At 39.6% G+C, this 21,554-nt stretch overlaps 1 protein-coding gene across 1 annotated transcript in view; it reads left to right on the forward strand.

The window, feature by feature from the left end:
* LOC103799250 (sarcoplasmic/endoplasmic reticulum calcium ATPase 2-like) overlaps window positions 1–21,554 on the forward strand; it is a 38,054-nt gene that overhangs the window by 4,218 nt on the left and 12,282 nt on the right. The window contains 6 exon segments of the mRNA XM_009071554.1: window positions 2,996–3,100; window positions 6,494–6,632; window positions 18,100–18,119; window positions 18,121–18,181; window positions 19,604–19,689; window positions 20,654–21,118. Of these exon segments, the coding sequence (XP_009069802.1) occupies window positions 6,545–6,632; window positions 18,100–18,119; window positions 18,121–18,181; window positions 19,604–19,689; window positions 20,654–21,118 (720 nt within the window). The 5' untranslated portion in view covers window positions 2,996–3,100; window positions 6,494–6,544.

Raw genomic sequence — 21,554 nt, forward strand, 5'->3', positions numbered from 1 at the left:
TTTACTGATGGTTTTGTTACTTAATGATACGTAGTCATCTGAGGTAACTTGGCTCTATAACTTACCTAACATTACAGAGATAATCAACTTGTAGAAATGGAGAAAGCTGAAAGGACATTTCTGTTCTAGCTGTTTCCATCAGTGATCACATCATTGCTGGCTGACTTGAGCACTGTACCTCTGCCCCTGGTTTACAAACAACCATGAAAACTAAGTGCTGTTTGCCTGTCATTGTGTATCTTTTGCCTTAGTGTCCTGTAGGTCCACCCCATCAGGCTTTGTTTAAAATAGGCTTCTGGCAGCCCTAAAGCAAATACGCTGAATGAAAGTTGTCCTTTAAGCTGCTTGTGTTGGCTGTTGATAGGGGACCTTTATGTCTTGCTATTATTTTCCTTATATTTTTAGACTTGCATTTCTCTTGAGCAATTATTTTTATTTTTTTTTAATCTTTCCTACTCTTTTAAGCTTCTTAAATATACATGGTAACTTTGCTTATTGACCACACCGCTTGAACAGTGCATTGGAGATCAATGACCTGGAAATTAAGCTGTTCTACATATGAGTCTTAATGTGATTAGAGCTGAAATATGGTTGGGGCCCTTCTGAGTAGAAGTGGAAAAAAAATAAGATCTCACATTGTAAACCTCTCCAGGGTCTTAAAAGTGTGTTAGTGGAAACTTTTTGCCAAGGACTCAATGACTTGGACAAGAATTGTCTGGTCTTTACCAGCTTTCAGCATATGAGTTGTTGTTACTGAAAACGCTGAGTTAAATACTTGTGTTGCTTGTTCTACTTCCTTTTTGGTTATACTGTGGGTTTGTTGTTGATTTTTATTTTTTTTACTTCAAGCTACTATCAAATACTAAACCCGACCTGTCACAGCACTCTGTGTGTATCCCATGTATCTTAAATGGAGTGTTAATATAGCTGTAATCTGCTACAACAAACCCAAGAACTCGCAACATATTTGACTGTTTTAATGTCTATATTTGCTAAAACATTCTAGAACTAGAGCTTGGATTGTTTCACTGTTAGTGATCGTGTGAAACTTTTGGGGGGAGAAATGTGTATTGCTGGCTTCCAGGATTAACTAGATACTTCATTTGAATCTCAGCAGATTGATAATTTTGCCAGAAAGCTTTATAGTCAAGATCTAAAACATGAAATATCACAGAATGTTTGGAGTTGGAAGAAATATGTGCTGTCAGGATCTCTAATTTGAGTTCATGTGCTTCTTTTGAAAAGAAAAGATCCTGTGAAAACATAATTTTGGCTCTCCTTGACATACTTGGATCTTGCTGTCCTTGTAGCTACTTTCCTTACCTCAGGAAGTTGCAGCCTTTCTCAGTGGTGCTCTACAAGACTTGCGGCCTTCAGTCAGGAAAGGTTCATCATGTAAAGCACATACTTTATTCCAGTTAACCTTGTAGGTGCCTGTTCAAATAAGAACATCGCAAAGTAATTGAATTTACTTGCTTTGTTGAAAGCAAAATGGGCTCTACAGAATTCCAATAAAAAAAGGGAAGGAAGAAATGGATACTAAGCTTTTTTTTTTTTTTTTTTTTTTTGATGTCAGTGTGTGACCTTGTCTCTGCTAAGAAATCTGGAATCTGTAACTCGGTGGGAGGCAGAGTGCAGGCTGCCCATGGCACAAGGGGATGTGTGGGGTGCAGGTGATGGTGCGGTCTGTCTGCTCCAGCAGGTCAAATGGCAGAAGGTGGAAGAGGGGATTGGAGGTTAGTGGTGTGGGAGGAGGGAAGCAACACTGAGACATGGAGAGCAGTAAGAGGTCCTGAAGAAATCTCTTCCCCAGAGGGATTACACAGCCCCTTGCGACGTTGTTGCCAGTTGGAATGTTTCAGTCCTCTTAATCTCAGCCTGGATCTTACAAGTTTATACTGTAGCAATAAAAATTTGTTGTTGCACTGGCTTTGCCTGACAGAATGTTTTCTCCTTGAGGCTTTCCTGCTGCTGCTCCTTCCCCTGGATGTCCTGCAGTGTCTCCCAGCCGAGCAGTGGCTCTGAGCCGCGTGTTGGTGGAATTACTGCGTTTGCTTTACTAGCACTTCGCTCTCTGCAGTCTTCTAGTGACTCAGAGTGCTGTTGCCTGACTACCAGCCGTAATTATCTCAACACGTTGTTCCTATTTACTGTCACTTTCCAGGCTTCCTGTTGCTCAACATGTTGATGAAAAAGCTCTTCCTCTCTGGTCATGTTAGCTTGACTTTTCTGCAGTGACTACAAACTCTGCAGAGGCCCTGACACACTTAAGTCAAGTGAATGACAGAAGCCTTAAAACTAGGGTGGACTTTTAAAGCAAATGAATTAAAATAAAGTCTATGTGGAACCTTTGATGCAAGTGTTCAAGTTGCTTTACCTCCTAAAGTCCAGTTTTGTCGGCTTCTCAGCTCAGAATTCAGCTTCAGATACAACTATACAATTGACTTAGGTGCTTCAGTAAGACACTAGTTCTATTTGAATAAGTAAATGCTTATTGTTCATGTCTATTCACCAAAAACTTGTAAAGCTGTTTTCATTTGTGTGTCTTAAGTTACTGGTAAAGGGTAATTAACTTGGTTAAAATTCAGGTTCTGGCAAGGTATTAGTGTTTTAAGCAGTCAAACTAGCCAGTTTGCATTCTGTTTTATACAGTAATGATTCCACATTTTTTTACTGTCACAGCTGTTGTCACAACTTCTGCTTTCATTTCTGAAGCAACAGTAGCAATTGTTTCCCAAATAAATAGCTTATTCCTTTAAAAGAACAGCAGCCTTGAAAATGAACTTTGTACTACTTTAGTAAGGAATCCTTTTCTCCTTTTCCATTGCATATTGCCAGCTCATTCATGAATTGCTGAACTACAACTTGGTACATTGAGGGATTTCTGCTTAAGTAATTTAAGCAGTTGAACCTCTCAAGCTGAAACTTAATGGGCATAAAGTTTGCAAAGTGTCTGTGTGAATCAGTCATTTAAATCATTGTGTTTCTCTTACAGGTCCTGGCCTGGTTTGAAGAAGGTGAAGAAACAATCACTGCATTTGTAGAACCTTTTGTAATATTACTTATCCTAGTAGCCAATGCAATTGTGGGAGTATGGCAGGTATGCACAGATTTTTACACCTCAGATCAGAAATGTTTGGGAGTTTTATGGTTTAGGAGTACACTATAGCATTGAGTACTTCATACAGAGCAAATGAGATGTGTTGCTAACTTTAGATTGCTGAGACTCAGCATCTCATAAAGCTTCTCCACAGAAAGTGTTGACTTAAAGGTAAAATGAAAGCTTCAGAAGTATTGCCAAAAAGGCAAAGTGCCATCAGTGTGTTTGGCCACACACTGGTGAGCACATGAACTAGACAGCCCAGAATGGAGGCCTGAATTCAGGAAATGAATCAGATGCTGCAAAGCTACAAAGGATTGGATCAGCTTGCTTGGGGTTTTCTTCCCAATTTAAGGGATAAAGGATGGAGTGCTTGTAATCTGGTTTCTTGTGTGTTTCTTCTTGAGACAACTGCTGTGTTTTACTATGTTATTAATGCAGTATTAATTCTCCCTGTTCAGTCGCTGTAAGTACCTAGTAAGTGTACATCCAAACACAGCATGTCTGCCAAAAGGCAGAAGTTTCTTCTAAAAATATCTAAATACCATGAAGTTTTCTTACATTATCACCTGTGAGATGTATTACCTGTCTTTCTGTAAATTGTGGAGACAATTATATCGGTGACATAATCTAACACTTCCTGAGATGCCAAGGTAAAATGGCTCATATAATTTCAGTTTAATAAATTGATCACTTCAGACAGGGCATATTCTATTGGAATTGTTTTTCTGCACGAAAAAAAATTACTTTAGGATTTTTAAAGTAATTTAAGTTCTTTGCAAGGTTGGTTGGTTTTGCATTTTTTTAAAGGGATGGTGCCAATGTGACATAATTACTTGCTATTTTAGTACATTAGGTTTCATGTCTAAAAAAGAAAGCAAACTGTCCAAAATAACAGTAAAAATGAGGAGGAGGAGCCCTGGTAACAGGTTAAAACATGCTAGAGGGGACTCTAGCTGCAGTCTCACTGCTGTAAGAAGTGTCATTGTTGCAGGTTCCTGTGCTCTGCCTTGTGCTAGCCCAAGTAAGCTGAAGACTTACCCTCAAAAACTTCAGTTTTTGGCAGTTCCCAGCTTGCTGCACAGCTGCTAGAGCTGGTGTGAATGGAAGAGGGAATGTTGATCAAGAGGTGACAGCATTGCCCCCTTAAGTGTCATTTTCAATTCAAGTCTTCATAAAGTAATTGTGCAAGAGTTAATGTTTAACTTGCAACTCTGAGTTAAAATTCTGCAGGTACTCATTTTAAGCACAAAAAGCAAGATAAAGCTTTCTGTAGTTTGGGGATTTTCTTGCGTAGTTGCATACTCTATTGTAGGAAATAACCAATTTTATCAGACATGACAGTATGCAAAGAATATCTATGTATTTCTACATGCAGCGAACTTCATTGTGAAACAGTTGTTGCGGCATGGCTTGAATGACTCATTCTCTTGTTTTAATGGGCATGGAAAATAAGGCACAGGACACAGTCTCCACCCATGAATGTATCTGTTCCTACAGGTACTAGATGTGAGCCGCTGAGTCATTCCTGTGGCTCTGCCACCTTCAACCTTTCCTCTCACGTGCACTTTTCCCAAAGAGCCATCTGCTAGTGCTTCAGTGGCTGACAGGAGAGCCTGTACTGCCCTAAATTCCACCAAACACAGAGTCCAGCACACTGAGCTGGTTGTCCTGGCTGAAGCCATGTCCATAAGGGTGCCTTCAAGGATGGTGACTCAAACACTTCCCTGAGCAGCCTGTTCTGATGCCTGACAACTCTTTTGAAGGAGAAATTGTCCCTAATGTCCGATTGAAACCCCTGGTGCCACTTGAGGATGTTTCTTCTTGTCCTATCACTTATAGAGAGTGATGAGGTCTCCCCTGAGCCTCCTTTTCTCCAGGTTGAGTCTCCAACTCCCTCAGATGCTCCTCATCAGGCTTGTGTTCCAAACCCTTCCCCAGCTCCATTCCCTTCTCTGGACATGCTCCAGCACCTCAATGTCCTCCTTGTCATGAGGGGCCCAAAACTGACCCCAGGACTGGAGGTGCCTCACCAGTGCCTAGCACAGGGGGATAGTCCCTGCCCTAGTCTTGCTGTTCATACTATTTCTGATAAAAGCCAGCGTGCCCTTGGCCTTCTTGGTCATTTGGGTCCTCTTGTTGTCTTGTTTTTTATTTCTCCTTTTTGAAGGAAAAGTTTTATTGCAGTAACATTTCATTTGTTTGACTTTAGTTTGTGCCTTTAGAGTTTCACCTAATGTTAGCTCTTAGTTAATCCCCAGAAAAGCATTATCAGCATTATTGTGCTGAGGAGCAGAATTAATACTTGGTGGAATATGAGGTTGATATAAATTACAGCTCGATGGGTGTGTGCTGGTATCTGCACTGAGCTGTGAAATATTAGTTACTCCAGGTAGTTTGAGTAATGCTCATTTTCAGCTGCATCTTTACGTAGAAGTACCAAGTTCCTCAACCTTTGAATTTCTGATGGTTGGGTTTCTGCTTTGACATATGTAGGAGGAATATTTTATTATCTGGAAATGCCAGTTTGTATTTGAAGGGCAGAGGTTCCAAAAGCTCTGTGCACCCTCCCCATTACGTGTAATTATCAGGGACAAGTGACATTTGTACTTGTCAATAGGCAGTAACATGGAAAACCAGTTCCTTCTCCAAGATCTGGAGAAGGAGTACTGATAAGCTGCTGGTTTCTTTATCTAGATGCCATTACAATATTGATACCAATCTCTGCTAGTGCTTAGTGAGAGGGTTGCAGTTGAGATAGGAAAGTTACTGTGCTAGTGGAAGTACGAAGGTTGGTCGTGTGTGGGGTTTCATCCAAGCTGGTAAATTGCTGGGAGACTCTGGGAAAGTTTCTCGTCCGTATGCTTTAATTTCACTTTAGTGTGACTTGATTTGTTGAAACACAGTTGATAATAGATGTTTGAACTTTGTCTTAACCTGATCTTGATTTCTGTCAGTAGGTGAAATTCAGTAGTGCTAGTCCACTCCGGTCTGAGTCTAAGCCGCTCCAGCTGGAAAGGCACAGCCAAGACTTGTATCCATGAGGGTTAATTCTGCTTAGTACCTTTTTTATGTCAAAAAACATCCATATGCTACACAGAACTCTTTATGTGGCCTCCCTGCAACCACACAGCGGATATACCTGGTGGGAAATGCTGCAGGGCTTGAGTGAACAATTTCTAGATTGTAAATACCCATAGACACCTGAATTATGCTGTAAAGATTTCCTGTCAGCAACTTTCCAAGGGGAGGAGTCACAAAATGTTCTGTATGAAGATACGGAGCTGAGCTGAATTGGTTGTATTCATATGGTAATGCATTGGAAAAATGAGATCTGATGGATATGTTATTCCTTGAGGACTTTTAAAATGACACATTTTTGCTGTCTTTTAGGAAAGAAATGCTGAAAATGCTATTGAAGCTCTTAAAGAATATGAACCAGAAATGGGCAAGGTGTATCGACAGGACCGAAAAAGTGTCCAGAGGATTAAAGCAAGAGACATTGTCCCAGGAGATATTGTGGAAGTGGCAGGTAAGTCCCATTTATGTAATATGTATTACCATATTAATGTAAAATTGTTGTGGTGGCTTTGTCTTAATGATTTGAGGCCCTGGAGGGAGTTTTCAAAGACTCTTAAGTATATGCTTCACTTATGAACAATCTTGTTTCTCTTCATCTGTAATTACCTTAAATTTGCATTTGCACTGGGGATTGCTTTTCGAATTGCCACTTAGGTTAATTGGTGCATCTAAAAGCAAAGCATCTTCATTGCAGTGGTGGTTTTAATACTTGTCAGGACTCTAAAATGTTGTTTTCTGATGTCTGGTTTCAGAGTGTCTTATAACTTGTCTGGTTTTCTATCATAAATACTCTTCCTTGGTTTTAAATGTGTTCAGTTTCCTCTGGTTTGGGAGTGCAGAGATGGTTTTAGGCACCCTTTTTTCATCTCAACGTGTTTCTCCAACTCTTACGCTTGTAGTAGCAGCTGCCTTTCAGCTTCTCTTCACAAATGTCTTCTGTCTTCTCAGCTAGTGTGACTGGCACGTGACATCACTGTTTTCTCATCTTTCATAGTTCTTTATTGCTTCCTTTGCCTGTTGCTGTGTAGGAGACCACAAACATAACTATGCAGAGCAGTTTCCTGTTTGAAGCATTTGAAGTGCCAGTTTTAAAAAGTTGGACTTTTGCCTTGAGCTTTCTAATATCTCACGTTACCTTAAAAGATGTATCTTTATTCGGAAGGATGCAAAAATAGAAGTGTTGTACTTTGTGCTAAAGTTCCATGATTTTCGCGATAGTTGTGTACCAATAACTCTCTAAACTGGACTTATCATTGACTTTTATGTTTCCTTTTCTTTCCCAGCTAAAACTAGGTGGTTCTTGTTAAGTGTCAAAAGAGATTGCATACTCACACTTTGTAGGCCATTATCAACTGTTAACTGAGTGGTTATTCCTGTGGGAACAGTTTAGGGTGTACATCAAACTTGCTTTGCATTAGTGTCACTTTGATTTTAGAGGTGGTACTGTCTCCAGAGGAGATAAATATATACTCTTAAACTTGACTATCCCCCTGTTTTAATTAGCAGGCAGAGAGTGTGCACTCAAAATGAAGTTGGTGTTGGCTGTCTGCCCAGCTTTCATTCCTTGGAAAACTTGTAACATTCCCCGAGCCCTGTCTCAAGCCTCTGTTCTGTGCACAGGATGATTCAGCTGCAAGTACAAAGTGCTGATAGCAGAAATAGCGGGAAATTGTGATTCCTCGTCCCTTGCTTTGCTCTGACTCACTGTTTCTGTACAGCCCAAACCGTGTGCTCTGCAGGGAGATCAGATCTGCAGCTGGTGCTTTGTGTCCTTTTCAGGCAAACAGCACTGCATGAATTACAGAATCTGCAGTAGATGTCTAGTCCGAAGCCTTTTCCTGTTTTTAAATGTCAGCAATGGAATGGTGGTTTTGGAAGCAGTTTGTATCATGGAAATGCATTTGGGGTTGTGTTTTTTGGTACTTTAAAGCACTATTGGTAGAATTGCACATTGATAACTGTGTTTTACGCTGGCTTGGGGTATCCCAGTGAGGAAAATGCTGGATTTTGCTGCCCTATCAGGTGTCTAGAGCACAGAACATTTTCTGCTTGATTCTTTGCTATTTCAGGAGAGGCACAGATTGCATTTTGATCTTGCAAATTTAGCTTTGCCTTTATTCTCTATGTGAACACCTGAGGGATGTGTGGGCTTTTACTTACCTGCTGTATACTGTCAGTAGCAATAAACCCAATTACTCTCTTTCAAAGCCCTATGCCTGAAGGAGAGACATGAATTGGGAATATCCACTGACTAGCATGCTTGTAACACCAGGCTGTCTTTAACAGGCACAGTATCCTTTAATCATGGGGTTACTGCTGTTTTAGTTTAAAATCTGCTTGTAGAGCACTGCCTGATAGTCCAACATGTGTAGAACTGATTTGTTTTTAAAAAGGACATGCTAAAACTAGTATGTTCATGTAGAGAAACAGGAATTCTACAGGTTTTATGGCTGTCCTTTAAGATAGGTGCTCTGGCTTGGTGTCTGACTGGAGAAGCCCATACTGGGTAAATGACTAGATGATCTCTAAGGTCCATTCCAACCCCTTAACATATTATGATCCTCTAAAATACTCACTTAAACTGGTGGGTCAAACAATCCCAAACCAGACTTAAACACTCACCGTATTTTTCTTATATTGGCAAATGGAATCAACTGCAACTTCAAGTGAAGGTAGCTGAAGTGTAAGTCGTGGATGTTTAATAGAGAAATAATTGCTTTATTTTGATACAAACTCTGATACTAAAACAATAATTGTAGCAAGACAGTGATGAGATTTGAATTGTAATCAAACTAGGAAAAGCTACTGAGCAAGTGAAGAGCCATACACCATGTACTGGTGTTAGTGTCAAGACCTGGAGGTGAGAGAGACTCTGTGCATGCCTGTGCCTCAAGGGTAGGAGGATTGTGATGGCCTTTGACATGGTGTTTGCAAAAAGATGACCATGTAGGGAAGAGACAGAGCACTTCGTGCTGGGATACATATCTGACTATGGAATTCTAGGCAAAGTGCCAATGACGTTTGTGTGTCCAGGCAAATATCTTGCAACCAAGTGGCATAAACAGCCAGGTGATAGGTTTCTCCCCTATGCTGATAGCTAATTTTGAACAAATTTCTCAGGTCTTCCATTACAAAATACTTGTATTTAAAGCTGTTAACAGCTTTGCTAATTCACAGTAGCTCTATGTGAGTCTGACTCAGAGGTAACTCTGTTGTAGGAGCTGTTAGATTGATATTGCAGTTTGGAGGAAGTGAAGGAATATATTTCCCTCTTACCACTGAAGGAGTTCCCAGTGAATAAGTAGCATTGAACCATTTCCAAGGCTATTTGGTATTTTCAGTAGTTTTGAACCTATCAAAAACAACCTGTTCAGCTTAGCAAGACAGTGCAATAATGGTTTATATCATCACTTTTTGTTCTGGTTCCTTAGGCTGTTTGTAGAGTTTGACTGTTATTATATAGACTATTCAGTCTGCTCTTGACCTTGTAAAATAAAGCTTCTGGAAGAGATTTTCTTTTTTAATTGATCTGTCAACAAAGGAAAGAGAAGTTGGTTTATTTGACTAACTAATAGGGTGAAACTGCAGATTTGCATTGTGACCTTGGAGTAAATATGGAGTAACCTGAATTGGACTGTCCCTCAGGTGGTGGATAACCTGTCTTAGGTGTCTCTTGGGGTTCATTGTGCATTCAGGTAGGATAGAGCACTTGCTGGGAATTACCCATCTTTATGCCTAGTAGCTAACAAGTTCCACATAAATGCTGTCTTAACACTCTTCAGATGTAGCACAGTCTGTAGTCCTTGTTTGCTCAGAGACAATGCAGGCAGGAGTTTTAACTACATGTTAGGAAAACCTTCTTCTGTGTCCACTTAAGCGGAGGTGATGGAAAAAGTACAGTGAACAGGAACCCTCTGGGATGGTGCACGCCAAAGTTGTAACCAAGAGCTGTCTTGATAGATTACATACCCTTTGATTTAGTTGAGGTTTTGTTTGCTGGGTTAAAGTAATGTCTTCAAGAGAAACTTACACCAAGATGGCCTTATTTCTAAGGAGTTTTGTATGAAGTTCAGTCTAATAAATTGGCATAAACTGGTTGCAAATTGCTTATTTTTCATAGAAGCACATTTGGGAACAAAAATGAGCTTTGCTCACTTCTGTTGTGTTCTCCTGTCTAAAATTTTCTGGTTTAGACACAGAGTATAGCTGAGTTTCTGTAATTTAATAAATGAAAGTTGGTTTGTTGCAGTCAGTAATTGACCAAAGCATGGTCACAGGGGTTCCTCTTTTCCCTGAATTGCTGAATGATGGTTCTTGTCATCTCTTACTGTATCTGTAAGTCCTCCACAGCTTAAAAATACACACAGTCCCCAGAAGCTGCTGCTTATTAAATTAGTGTATATTCCAGAAGACTTAGCTTTATACCTAGCATAGAGTAGGCAAGAATTACTTTCTGAGGCTTTAAATTCCAGCTGCAGAGCACTTTGAGACTCTTGGTAAAGCAAATATGCCTTATAAGAAAAGAGATAAATTTTGGGGTGAAGAAGGTTGGAAAGAAGGAAGATTCTTGTGGTGAATTATATCAGATTCCTGTGTGGTTATGAACAGCTCCAGGTTCTCCCTGGTTGTACAAGCAACAAACATTGATGTTGTAGTTCTTACTCCAAAACATCTGAGTCCTTGTGCCTGTGTTACTCTTCTAACAACTAGAATTGATTTTGAGGTTCAGTGCTAGAGATGGAGGTTAACTTTTTTTGGGGAACTGTTGAGATGAAAAAAGTAATAAAAAGGATGGAGTAAGACTTCAGAAGAGAGACCTGCTGGAGACTCTCCTAAAGCAAACTATCTCTTGATAGGGGGAAAAAGTTGAGTGTAAATATTGCCAATGTTTCCTTGCCTGGTGCAAACTCTTGGGTTTGGTTTGCTTCATAAAGTGCTACTTTTCAACCTGAAAAGATACAAAGGTAAGCTCAGGGGTTAATAAATACATGTGCAAGTAGTGTATAAACCTGTGAGCTTCAGGGGACATTTTGACTGTCTTCATACAGCTTGGAGGTAACCAGACACAGTCCAAACTCCATTCCATACTTCACTGGAGCCTGGAGTTGTGTGAGGTTCAAGTCAGGGCACAGCCTAAACTTGTGTCACTTTCAACACACATTTGAAAAGTTACAAAACAGATTTCCTTTTTCTTTTTTTTTTTTTCTTTCCCCCAATCCCTATAGCATTTCCTTCCAGAGCTGCTAAACTGTTAAGTAAAAATAGTGAAGCTAATTCTAGTTAAATTGTTTGAATTGAGAACATATCTGATATTCTGTACTCTGATAGAGCTGATACTGAGTGAGGTTTTATTATAACCACGAATAGTACAGGAAAAAATGCTTGAACATAAGATAATGTTCTGTTAATACCATATCACCCTGGCAAGGCAAGATTTATTTTTAAGGCTAAAGAAGACTTGCACTTGGAGCTCTGCTGCACTTCCAGTTTGTACTCTTGGTTCTTCTGTTAGCCAAATGCAGCATAACTTGGAAACAGGACTTGAACTTCGGTGTGAAAATGTTGTTCTCTACCTGATCTGGCAAAAGTTGTAGCTTAACTTACCAGTTCATTCTTTCTGCTGTTAGATACTTTTAGAGGCTGATCACAAGAGTTCTTTTCTAGATGAATCCAGAAGACAGGGGTATAAATAGATCCACTAATTAAAAGCCAAAACTACACAAATTCAGATTAGAGGTAAGTGCAGACTTACAGGCACATTGGCACATCTTAGTTAATGTCCTGGTGCCCTCTTCAGAGAGAATGACACTCAGAAGTATGTTTTTACACAAGAAGAAATAAAATGGGCATAATTCAAGCCTTGTGTACTATTTAATATAGTCTATCCAATTTTTTTAATGTAGCCCTCAGTTCTGACTTTAAAATATCTTGCTCCCAGAAACCTGTTTTTGATTTTCACTTATAAGAATGTGATGTGTGTTTTGTTTAAATTCTTTTAACCTCGACCTTTACCAGTTTTTAGGTTAGAATACTCACACTGCACAGTGAGCTCTGTGGGTATTATCTGTGCAGAATGCAGAACAATGTATGGTAGAAGCTGTTTTGTGCACATTGTCTATAGCAAAGGATTTATGTATTTAAATGTATTGCTCTGTCATCCTGTCTGTAGAAGCAAGTGCTGTTTTACAGTTATGGTTACAACTGATGAACTGTTGCTATTATAAACTTTGTCCTGTTGGAAAATAAATCTTACTGGTTTGGAGTGGAAACTCAGACTTAAAATGTTTCATAATCACTCTCGTAATTTTGACACTTTGACACTCTTGGCCTTGTATGAAAGTATGAAAGATGGGACTCAGTTATCTTCCTGTTTTGTAGAGCTTCTGATTTTTGGTAGCATTTTATTATATCCTGTTGAGGAAGTGTTAAATACTTCAAACCTGTTACTACGGAAGAAAAATGAAATTTCTGATGGTCTGAGGAAATCAAACACAATGGGACGACAAGATTGTGTGCATACATGGAGGGAGAGGTGCTAAACTGAGCTCCTCTTAGGGAAGTTTAATGTAAAAACCAACTGTGCTGCAGTAGCTAGACTTCTAAATAGAAGCAATTTATTCTGTTCAGGTGTAAATTATTACTGTCCTCCAGCAATTCTCGATTCGAGATTCACTGAGAACTCTCAAAATATGTTGGTTGAAGCTTGTAACATCCCATATGTGTTATTTTAAGCCTCCTCATTTCAATTCCAGTTAAGCAGATTCCCATACTTCATGTAGGAAGCTTCATTTGCTTCAATTTATTTGTAAATATTCACACACTGCTGTGTCCTCTAGTTTAGAGGATAAAAACTTACTTTGGGGCAAGAGAGGGAACTGAAATCACTGACTCTTAAACAGACTACAGATCTCGTTAGGAAAAGTGGTTAAAACAACTGTAGCCATGATAATATATCCTGCTAAAACAGAAAAGGGTTGCTGACACTTAATGTGTTGTGGCAAAAGAATTAATACTCTTTTGCCATTTTGGTGATAAAACCCCATGTGTTTTGAATCAGCTGTTTTAGTAGCAGTGTGCTAGGTTATATCTGCTGAATTTGGTAGTATTTCTACCCTAGCATCCAAATAAAGCAGGAGAAACACTATAGGGTCTTAAAAATCAAGACATGAATATGTCAACAATGAACCTTAATGTAATTAAGACAGTTTGTTCTCTCCATTGGATATTTTATGAAAGTTGATGCGGGGGTGTTTTTACTCAGTTTTGTGTTCCTAAGTTGTTCAACTATAGAATGGTTCGGTGCAGTGCTGATAAATCTTTATTGCAGAAGTCCAGTTCCAGCCCCCAGCCTGCTGATAGGAGGCACAGGCTGACAGCAGCTTTGGTTAATGATGAACTTAAGTATTGGTACATATTGTATATGAACAGCCATTGCTACTTCTAGGAAAAATTACTTATTTGCTATAATCATGTAGAGGGGGGACTTGTTGCACACAGATAATTTCCTTTACTAGGAAGTGGACTTGTTCTTGTAACACTTACATAAACATAAAATAGCAAAACTTTTCCCTTTTTACAATGTACCTGCCTGTAAATCTCTCAGCAAATCTCAGTTGTGGGAGGGATCAGAGTTAATAGGGATGATATCAATGTTCTAAGTACACACTTCAAGTAGTAGTTTTGTTTTGAGGACTCTTATATATCTTAGTGGCATTTGGGGATAAATTTAATGTTACTTCCTGAGCCTCCTGTCACCAGCAATTTTTCTTAGAAGCTCTAGAATGTAGATCTCAATAGACCATATTGAGATATAGTCTCAATAGTTTGAGACTTGAAAGATAAGTGGAGTCCCATTGTAATCTAAAATTCTGTTAGTACCAGATGTAGCTAAAAATATAACAGGCTGAAATCCACACAGCTTTAATAGTTATTTCCTTCCAGCACGGAATTTGTGCCCCATTCCTTGTGCACATCTCCCTGGGCTACTTAAACCACAGCCTGCAACATTCATGTTGTATTTTCACTGTGGAGATCTCCCAGTGGGTGTCTCGATCCATATTCTGACAGAATTCTGAGATTAAGTGTTTAGTTTTACTACTGTGTTGGAACTGGTGAGGTGTAACAGGGCTATCAGTGCTCCAATGAAACACACAGATCATGAGTTGCACTGTAGGACTCACTGCCAAGTATTAAATCGGGACTAACATTGCTTAGTATATTCTACATTTGAAGTGGATTTGGAGACTCGAATCATCTTTTCTTTCAAAGGAGCTTTGCAGGTTGAATGGGGTGCTCTGTGCCCTGAGTTGTCCTTTAGAGACTGAAACCCCTCCATGAGGAGCTGAGGTCAGTTCTGCAGGTGCACGTGTGTGATGAGCTGTTCGCAGGGCTGTAGTGTGCTGAAATCCAATGTATGTGGCAGTGACTGTACATGCAGAGAGGAGCTTGGTCTGTAAGACTGGGAAGGGTAAGATAAGGCATGTGGAGCTTTGAACTTGAGAGGACAGGCTGGAGTGTGGGTGTAATCAGTGGCAATCTTGGAACCTAATGCTGCTGGGTAGATAGGTGGCTGGAGAACACAGTGTTGTCGGGTGTGAAGTGATCTGTACTCTCAGTGAAAATGTGTCTTGTTTAAACCAATTGACAAACTTTACATTCATATCACAACTAAATACAACTTCCAGTTTCTGTCAAGGTGTAGAAATTGTGAATTTTCTGCTACAGTATGGACTCATGCACAAGTAAATAAAATGGATATTTGTCTTTTTTATTTTTTACCCCTTCGAGGGATCGGGTTGTTTTTAAACTGATTGATTTGTTGTATGCTGAAGCTCAGTTTTAAATTCTGTGCATGAAGAAAAGGATTCTGTGGATAAAGCTCTAATGCTTTGAACCAAACCTTTCTGTCACTCTTCCAAGCAGCAATCAGTGTTATAGTTAGAAGGGCTGTTTTAATCAATAGTTATGTATTTGGCTACATTGTGGATCTGGGCAGTTTTGAAAGCAGCTTATTTGATTTTTTTTCAGAGGTATTGTGGAAATAAACATTAAAAACTTTGGTTAAAATGGATGAAAATACATTTTCATCTGCACCTGACTTGCTATTTTAGGTGTGAAACTGGAGTTCTATCCATTGAGTCTGTAGCAGCTCTGTCCTGAGCAATATGAACACATAGTCAGCTTCTAATTTCTTGTCTTTCAAGACTTGGGCAATACTTTATTGCTTTTGTCGACGGAAATGTAATTAAATTTTCCCCCAAAAAACCAACAAACCCCCAATTGCCTTCCTGCCTTAAAGTGTATGGGAAAAACCCTCCTGCTTGCAGATGAGATCTGCTCACTAAAAATTTCCTGTGATTCCTATCTTATCATAGGATGGTTTCCTATTTATATTCAGTTTCAGTTGTGCTTGGGGAAAATATATTCAAGACTCTAAATGTCTTAGTGGCAGAGCTGTTATTTTGCAAAGAGCTGCTTAAAATAGCTCAGTAATTGACCCTGATGTACAGCTTTTCCTGCCTATTGGAAATGCCTCCAATATTTCACTCCAGCCTTCTCAGACAGAGATGGGAAGGGAATAATGTATCTTATCTTACATTGTTGAGATAAATTTAACACTTCAGTTCTGGGAATTCAGGCAATTGATAAGGACAGTAGTAGTTCCCATGGAAATATTGATGCTTGAATATCATTTATCTATTAGAGGTGCCTCTGCAAGCAGTTTAGAGCTTGTGAATATCATGTTTGAGCTTGAACAATTCAGAGCTCTTCAGAAGGAGGTTGGAAAATTACTTGTAAACTTTGCCATATGTTCTGTCCAGTTACTTGAATATTTTAAGATGATTTTTAACAGCTTTTTTGTGTTACGGCGTGATTAAGCCCCTAGCAGTTGTATCAGGTGCGGTGGCGTGAGTTCCCTGGAGTTTTCCACCTCTTCTAAGCGCTTTGCAAACGTCTGTGCAGATTGACAGAGTTTCCCCACGTGCACAGAGGGATTGGCCTGTTGTTCAGTGATAGCTGCAGCCCAGCTGCTGCTATATGTCTGAACAGAAACCTCCTCAGGACACCAGCAGAGCACATTGAATAGTTTTGCCTTTTTTGGCCCAGGTCACTGTTTGTCTCAGACTGCTTTCTCTTGCTGCTCAAGGGCATTGTGGCTTAAATTAGTATTCACATGGGATAATGATCCAAACAGGGAATTTGCAGCTATTTGTTTGACCCCTTCATATACACATGATTAAAAAACACACAAGCAAAACTATACAATACTGTGTTGATTTCAATGGTCGGAGTTGCTCTGGATTTCCAAAAAGTCACACGGTACAAGTTTTCTGAATGTTTGAAGTACCACTTAGTTCTCCTCTTCAGCCATTGTTTTTGCTCCAGGGTGTGAGTGGTTGTATGGTCTAAGGCTGAGACAGCGCTGCGGAGTTTTTCGTGGGGTTATTTGTTAATGGGCATTATTGCTGCTGGTTGCATAAGCAGTTCCTGCAGGAATTGCAGCTTAGTTTAATTTCACGGTGGGGACACAAACTCCGTCTACTGAGCTCAGCTCTCTTTAGCTGCTTATTTTCCCTCTTTGTTTCTTGGCATTATTTCATGAGGATACCGCTGACACTTGAATACTTGGTGTGAAATCGCATTGGGAGTGTTCAATCCTGTGTAGATTAGCAATACTGACGTGCAGAATGTAGAACCTCCATCTGAGTCAGAAATGTGCCTCATTAATATGCTTTAACAAGTTCATTTGTATGCAGCCATTGATTTGCACAAAATGGAGTTTTAGTTCTTCAAAGCTAGAAGAAGCTGGATAAGGAAGTAGAAAGGGAGAAGAATGAATTGTGGGATGCTGGAGCTCAACTGCCAACTGGATTCATTATTCTGTGCCATTTTTAGGAGTGTGCTGTTAATTTTTATCATCTGCGGCACTGGTGTCTCAAACACTTGATTGTGAATGTTTCTTAGTGGTTTGTTGGTTTATTTTTTTTTTTAAATCAGGGTTGTCTTGTGCAAAGTAGAAATGTATATGACAAGATAACACGATAGAGTTCTGTGAAGATGGTAACTGGGATATGGATTGTGGTGTATTTACCAGAGCAACATTGCTGGAAAATACAGATACTTGGGATCTGAAATTAACTTTCAACACAAACATCTGGCAGAATTCAAAGTATAACATTAAAAGAGCATATTTGCAGAAGCATGTTGTTCTCACAATTGCTGCCAAAGCAAAGGAAAATCCAGCTTGTTTTAGTTTTCTAAATAAATAAGTGTGGATAACCTCATCTTTGGAGAGCAGAGCACTGACTTTGGGCATGGAGAAAACAACTGGAAGACTCTCCAGGACCAGTTGTTCTGCAATGGGAACTTGATTCACCTTAGCTATGGGTTTTGATTGTTTCTAAATATGTCCTCTGAAATTGATCACTTGCTCTTGAGAATGTTTTCCCTTTGCTTTCAAGTGCCCCCGTGTTCAGAAAAACAGCCCAGTGATTTACAGCTTCTTTCTTTGAGGTTATGTAGGGGCAAATGTAAATTGCCAAAGCATATTGGGTACTCAGAACATTGGACTATTGCAAATCACAGTGTGGTGAGACACTGTCCCAGGGTGCCCAGGGAGGCTGTGGCTGCCCCAACCCTGGCAGTGTTCACAGCCAGGTTGGATGAGCCTTGAGCAACCTGCTCTGGTGGGAGGTGTCCCTGCCCAGGGCAGGGCTTGGGGCTGGATGTTCTATGGGGTCCACTCCAACCTCTTAACCTACTATGATACGATAAAAGCAGCATTAAGCTATTGGTAATCTTAATCATCTGAACAGTTAGTGGAAAATCCTTTTTCTGGCTAGTAGAGGTAATAATTCACTTGGTTAGAAATCTCTCAAACAGCAAAATCCTAACTTGGTTTTGTTGTTTCTTTGTAGTTGGAGACAAGGTTCCTGCTGGACATAAGAATTACTTCCATCAAATCTACGACTCTAAGGGTAGACCAGTCAATCCTCACAGGTACAATTTCTGTGACTTCTATATAATTATGTGCATAATTGAAAGTGCCTTTTCACCGTTTGTTTGGAACAATCTGTTAGGAACGAGCCTGTAGCTATTGAAGTGCTTACTCTGTTGTGTCCAAGTGCAGTAAATTTCTGATCTTGTAACTTTCAGAGTGCTGAATGCATTGCTTCATCATTGGCTTTGTGTTCCTTTAGTGGGAATAACATTCCTCCTGAGGCTTGTAATGCTTTTTTGGCCATCTCCTTCCCCCAGCAGTCACAAGTCATTTGTGGGAAGCTAAAAAACTAAGAAAAAATCAGAACTTCTAGTCTAGTTTGCTCAGTCTTCTAGGTTTGAACATCTTGTCACCACTCAAATATGAAAGTATGTAAATCTTACTAAGTGTTTTCTGCAACAGTTTTCTCTCCCAGGAGAGAACAACTGCAGTGCTGAAGCTCTTGGACTGCTGGTACCAAAAGCTCAGTACACTCAAACCTTATTTGCTCAAATTCTATGCACACACACTGGTGTGGTTTTGGTACCAGCTCTCAAGTTCAGGAGCTATTTTTAGAGCTCTTTTCAGATTTGTTGCAAACAAAACAAAGTGGCAGTACTTCTGAATATAGGAAAGAAGCTGGGAATCAACCAAGCATGCTATAACAGTTTGCTTTCAGCTGGAACATGAAGATCTGTCTGCCTGTTTTGGTAGCATAAATTAATGTTAACTAGCTCTGAATTTTAAAACAGTCAAGTATTCATAGGAAGTCTATTTTTTCATCCTGGAATCTGTCCTGAAGCAGGCCCCAAAGTTGCTCAGTACAGATCCTGGATAGCATAGAACTGATGAAGCTCTCTTATGTTTAGCATAATCAAATGGAGGTGCTCTTGTTTGTCAAGCTGGAACTGAGGTGAGGGCAAGAAATCATTCACCAGAAGTCTATAAAAAGGGAGTAATTCCTTGCCTTTATTTAAATAACAGAATTCTTGTTTTAAAGAAAGCTTTTTCTGGTTCCAGCCAAGTTGATGCTCAAGTCTCCTAGCTAATAAAGTAGGACTGAGGTTTAAGATGCTGCTTAACAAAAAGGTTTTTAAAGTAGAAACCTTTTGGCTCTCTTGAGCTTACAAAAAGCAGTGTAACTCTGAAACTAAGAGCACCACCTTGTGAAATGTGATGGGGCACTGGACATCTGTGCCCATAGAAAAGGAACCTTTCTGCTGTACCTGTGTGATACATTCACAGAAACTGAGACAGAATTTTCATCAAAAGCCTTTCCATTTTCTTGGTCAACTGAAATACTCCGTGTTTCACTTAAGCAATTAAACAAAATCATTTGAGGAAAGAAGTTTAACGTTCTAAAAATTTTAGAATTGAGGATTATGACTTGATTCCTTCCAGGACTCAAGATGTATAATCTCTTCTAATTGTCTTTACTTTAGGTGAGTCTGTGTCTGTTATTAAGCACACTGACCCTGTGCCTGATCCTCGTGCTGTAAATCAAGACAAGAAGAACATGCTCTTTTCTGTAAGTTACTTGTTTGGAAATTCTCAATACTTATAATATTAAAAGTTAATATATATAAAATTAATAATACTGGAGCTGATAAAAATATGCAGAACTTCAGGTCTTCCCCCAAAAGCTGTCTGACATCTCTACTGTGTTCTCTATACACGTCCCTGTGTGTGTCTTGGGGAACATTGAACTAAACGAATTAAAAAATGAAAAGTAACTTCTAATAACAGCTGTCCTCAGGGGAGATGCTAGTTGAAACCAGTTTATATGAGGAAAAGTATGATTGTTCTTCACAAGGAAGTCTTGAGGCTGGAGCACAGATGCTTTGAAAGTGCTTTTACACTAATTTTCTAATGTAATAGTTGTTAAGAGTTTCAAGAATTTCCACACAAAGTGTCGTGTTATGTGGCTAAAATTGGGAACTTGCTTTCTATATAAGAATGAAAGAGTTGATTCAAATTTGTTTAAAAGGAGCATTAAATACCTTTCAGATAATAAAATAAGTCTTATTGTTATTAGGCTGCTTGTAGAAGATTTAACTGTTCTTTCTCATGTTAAGTACATTGGCACAGAGAACCCCAGAGGACACATCTACTACTCATAGTAAATAACATTCAATCTGGCAAAATACACTCCTAATGAACAAAAAGGAAGGAAAACTGCACTTAAGATTGCAGTTGGCATACATTCTGCTTGCTCAGCAGCTGAGTTTGACTGTGCTGCTTAGGAGAGATCAATACTGACTTGTTTTGAGCCCATTCTGTAAAAAAATTCTCCACTGAAGAGTTCCCATAGAGACACAGAGCAGCAGCATTGTCTTGACCTTTTCTGTATTCTAGCTGAAACACAGTCTGGACTTGTATAAGGTGTTTTATTTGGTTTGGGGTATTTTTATGATGTTTTATTTAAAGTTAAAACCAAAATAAAACTGTTTATAGATTGATTACATATGTTTTCTCCCATTTATTTCCCTTAGGGTACTAACATTGCTGCTGGGAAGGCTATGGGAATGGTGATTGCAACAGGAGTAAACACTGAAATTGGAAAAATCCGTGATGAAATGGTGGCTACGGAGCAAGAGAGAACCCCTCTGCAGCAGAAACTGGATGAGTTTGGAGAGCAGCTGTCTAAGGTCATCTCCCTGATCTGCATTGCTGTGTGGATAATAAACATTGGGCATTTCAACGATCCTGTCCACGGTGGCTCCTGGATCCGAGGTGCTATCTATTACTTTAAGATTGCTGTTGCTCTTGCTGTTGCTGCCATTCCTGAGGGTCTCCCTGCTGTCATTACCACGTGCCTGGCTCTCGGAACCCGGAGGATGGCCAAGAAGAATGCAATTGTTAGGAGTCTTCCCTCTGTGGAAACCTTGGGCTGCACCTCAGTGATCTGCTCTGACAAGACTGGGACTCTGACCACAAACCAGATGTCAGTCTGCAGGGTATGTTGAGTAGCTTCATTTCTCTTTCTCCTCAGCAACTCTGTTTGAATAGTCGTCATTGCCTGAATTCTTCTGGTCCTGAGTCTTTGGTTCTCGTATCATTAAAACACTGCTTTATTTTCCAAAGATACGCTTTCACTTGTAATTCAGTTTTCCACTGTCGAGTCTTTAAGGCTTTTATCTCTTCCCTTATTTAGTCACGGCCTAAGATTGCCGTGCCCACACTCACGGAAGAGAAAGTTGTTTGCCAGTATCTGTGAGCCTTTCAGGCTACTGCTGTTGCAGTAACTATTTGCTGTGGTGTGTCCCCTGTTTCAGAAAGGGAGGGAAGTTGCATTGTAGAACAGATGTGGAAGTGTAACACACTTGGCTCTTTAATTTAGGAAGATGACAATGGCGAAGAAACTTAGTATGGAGCAAAAAAAGTAGATGATTT

Source organism: Acanthisitta chloris, unplaced genomic scaffold, assembly GCF_000695815.1.
Source record: "Acanthisitta chloris isolate BGI_N310 unplaced genomic scaffold, ASM69581v1 scaffold37113, whole genome shotgun sequence".
NCBI lineage: Eukaryota > Metazoa > Chordata > Aves > Passeriformes > Acanthisittidae > Acanthisitta > Acanthisitta chloris.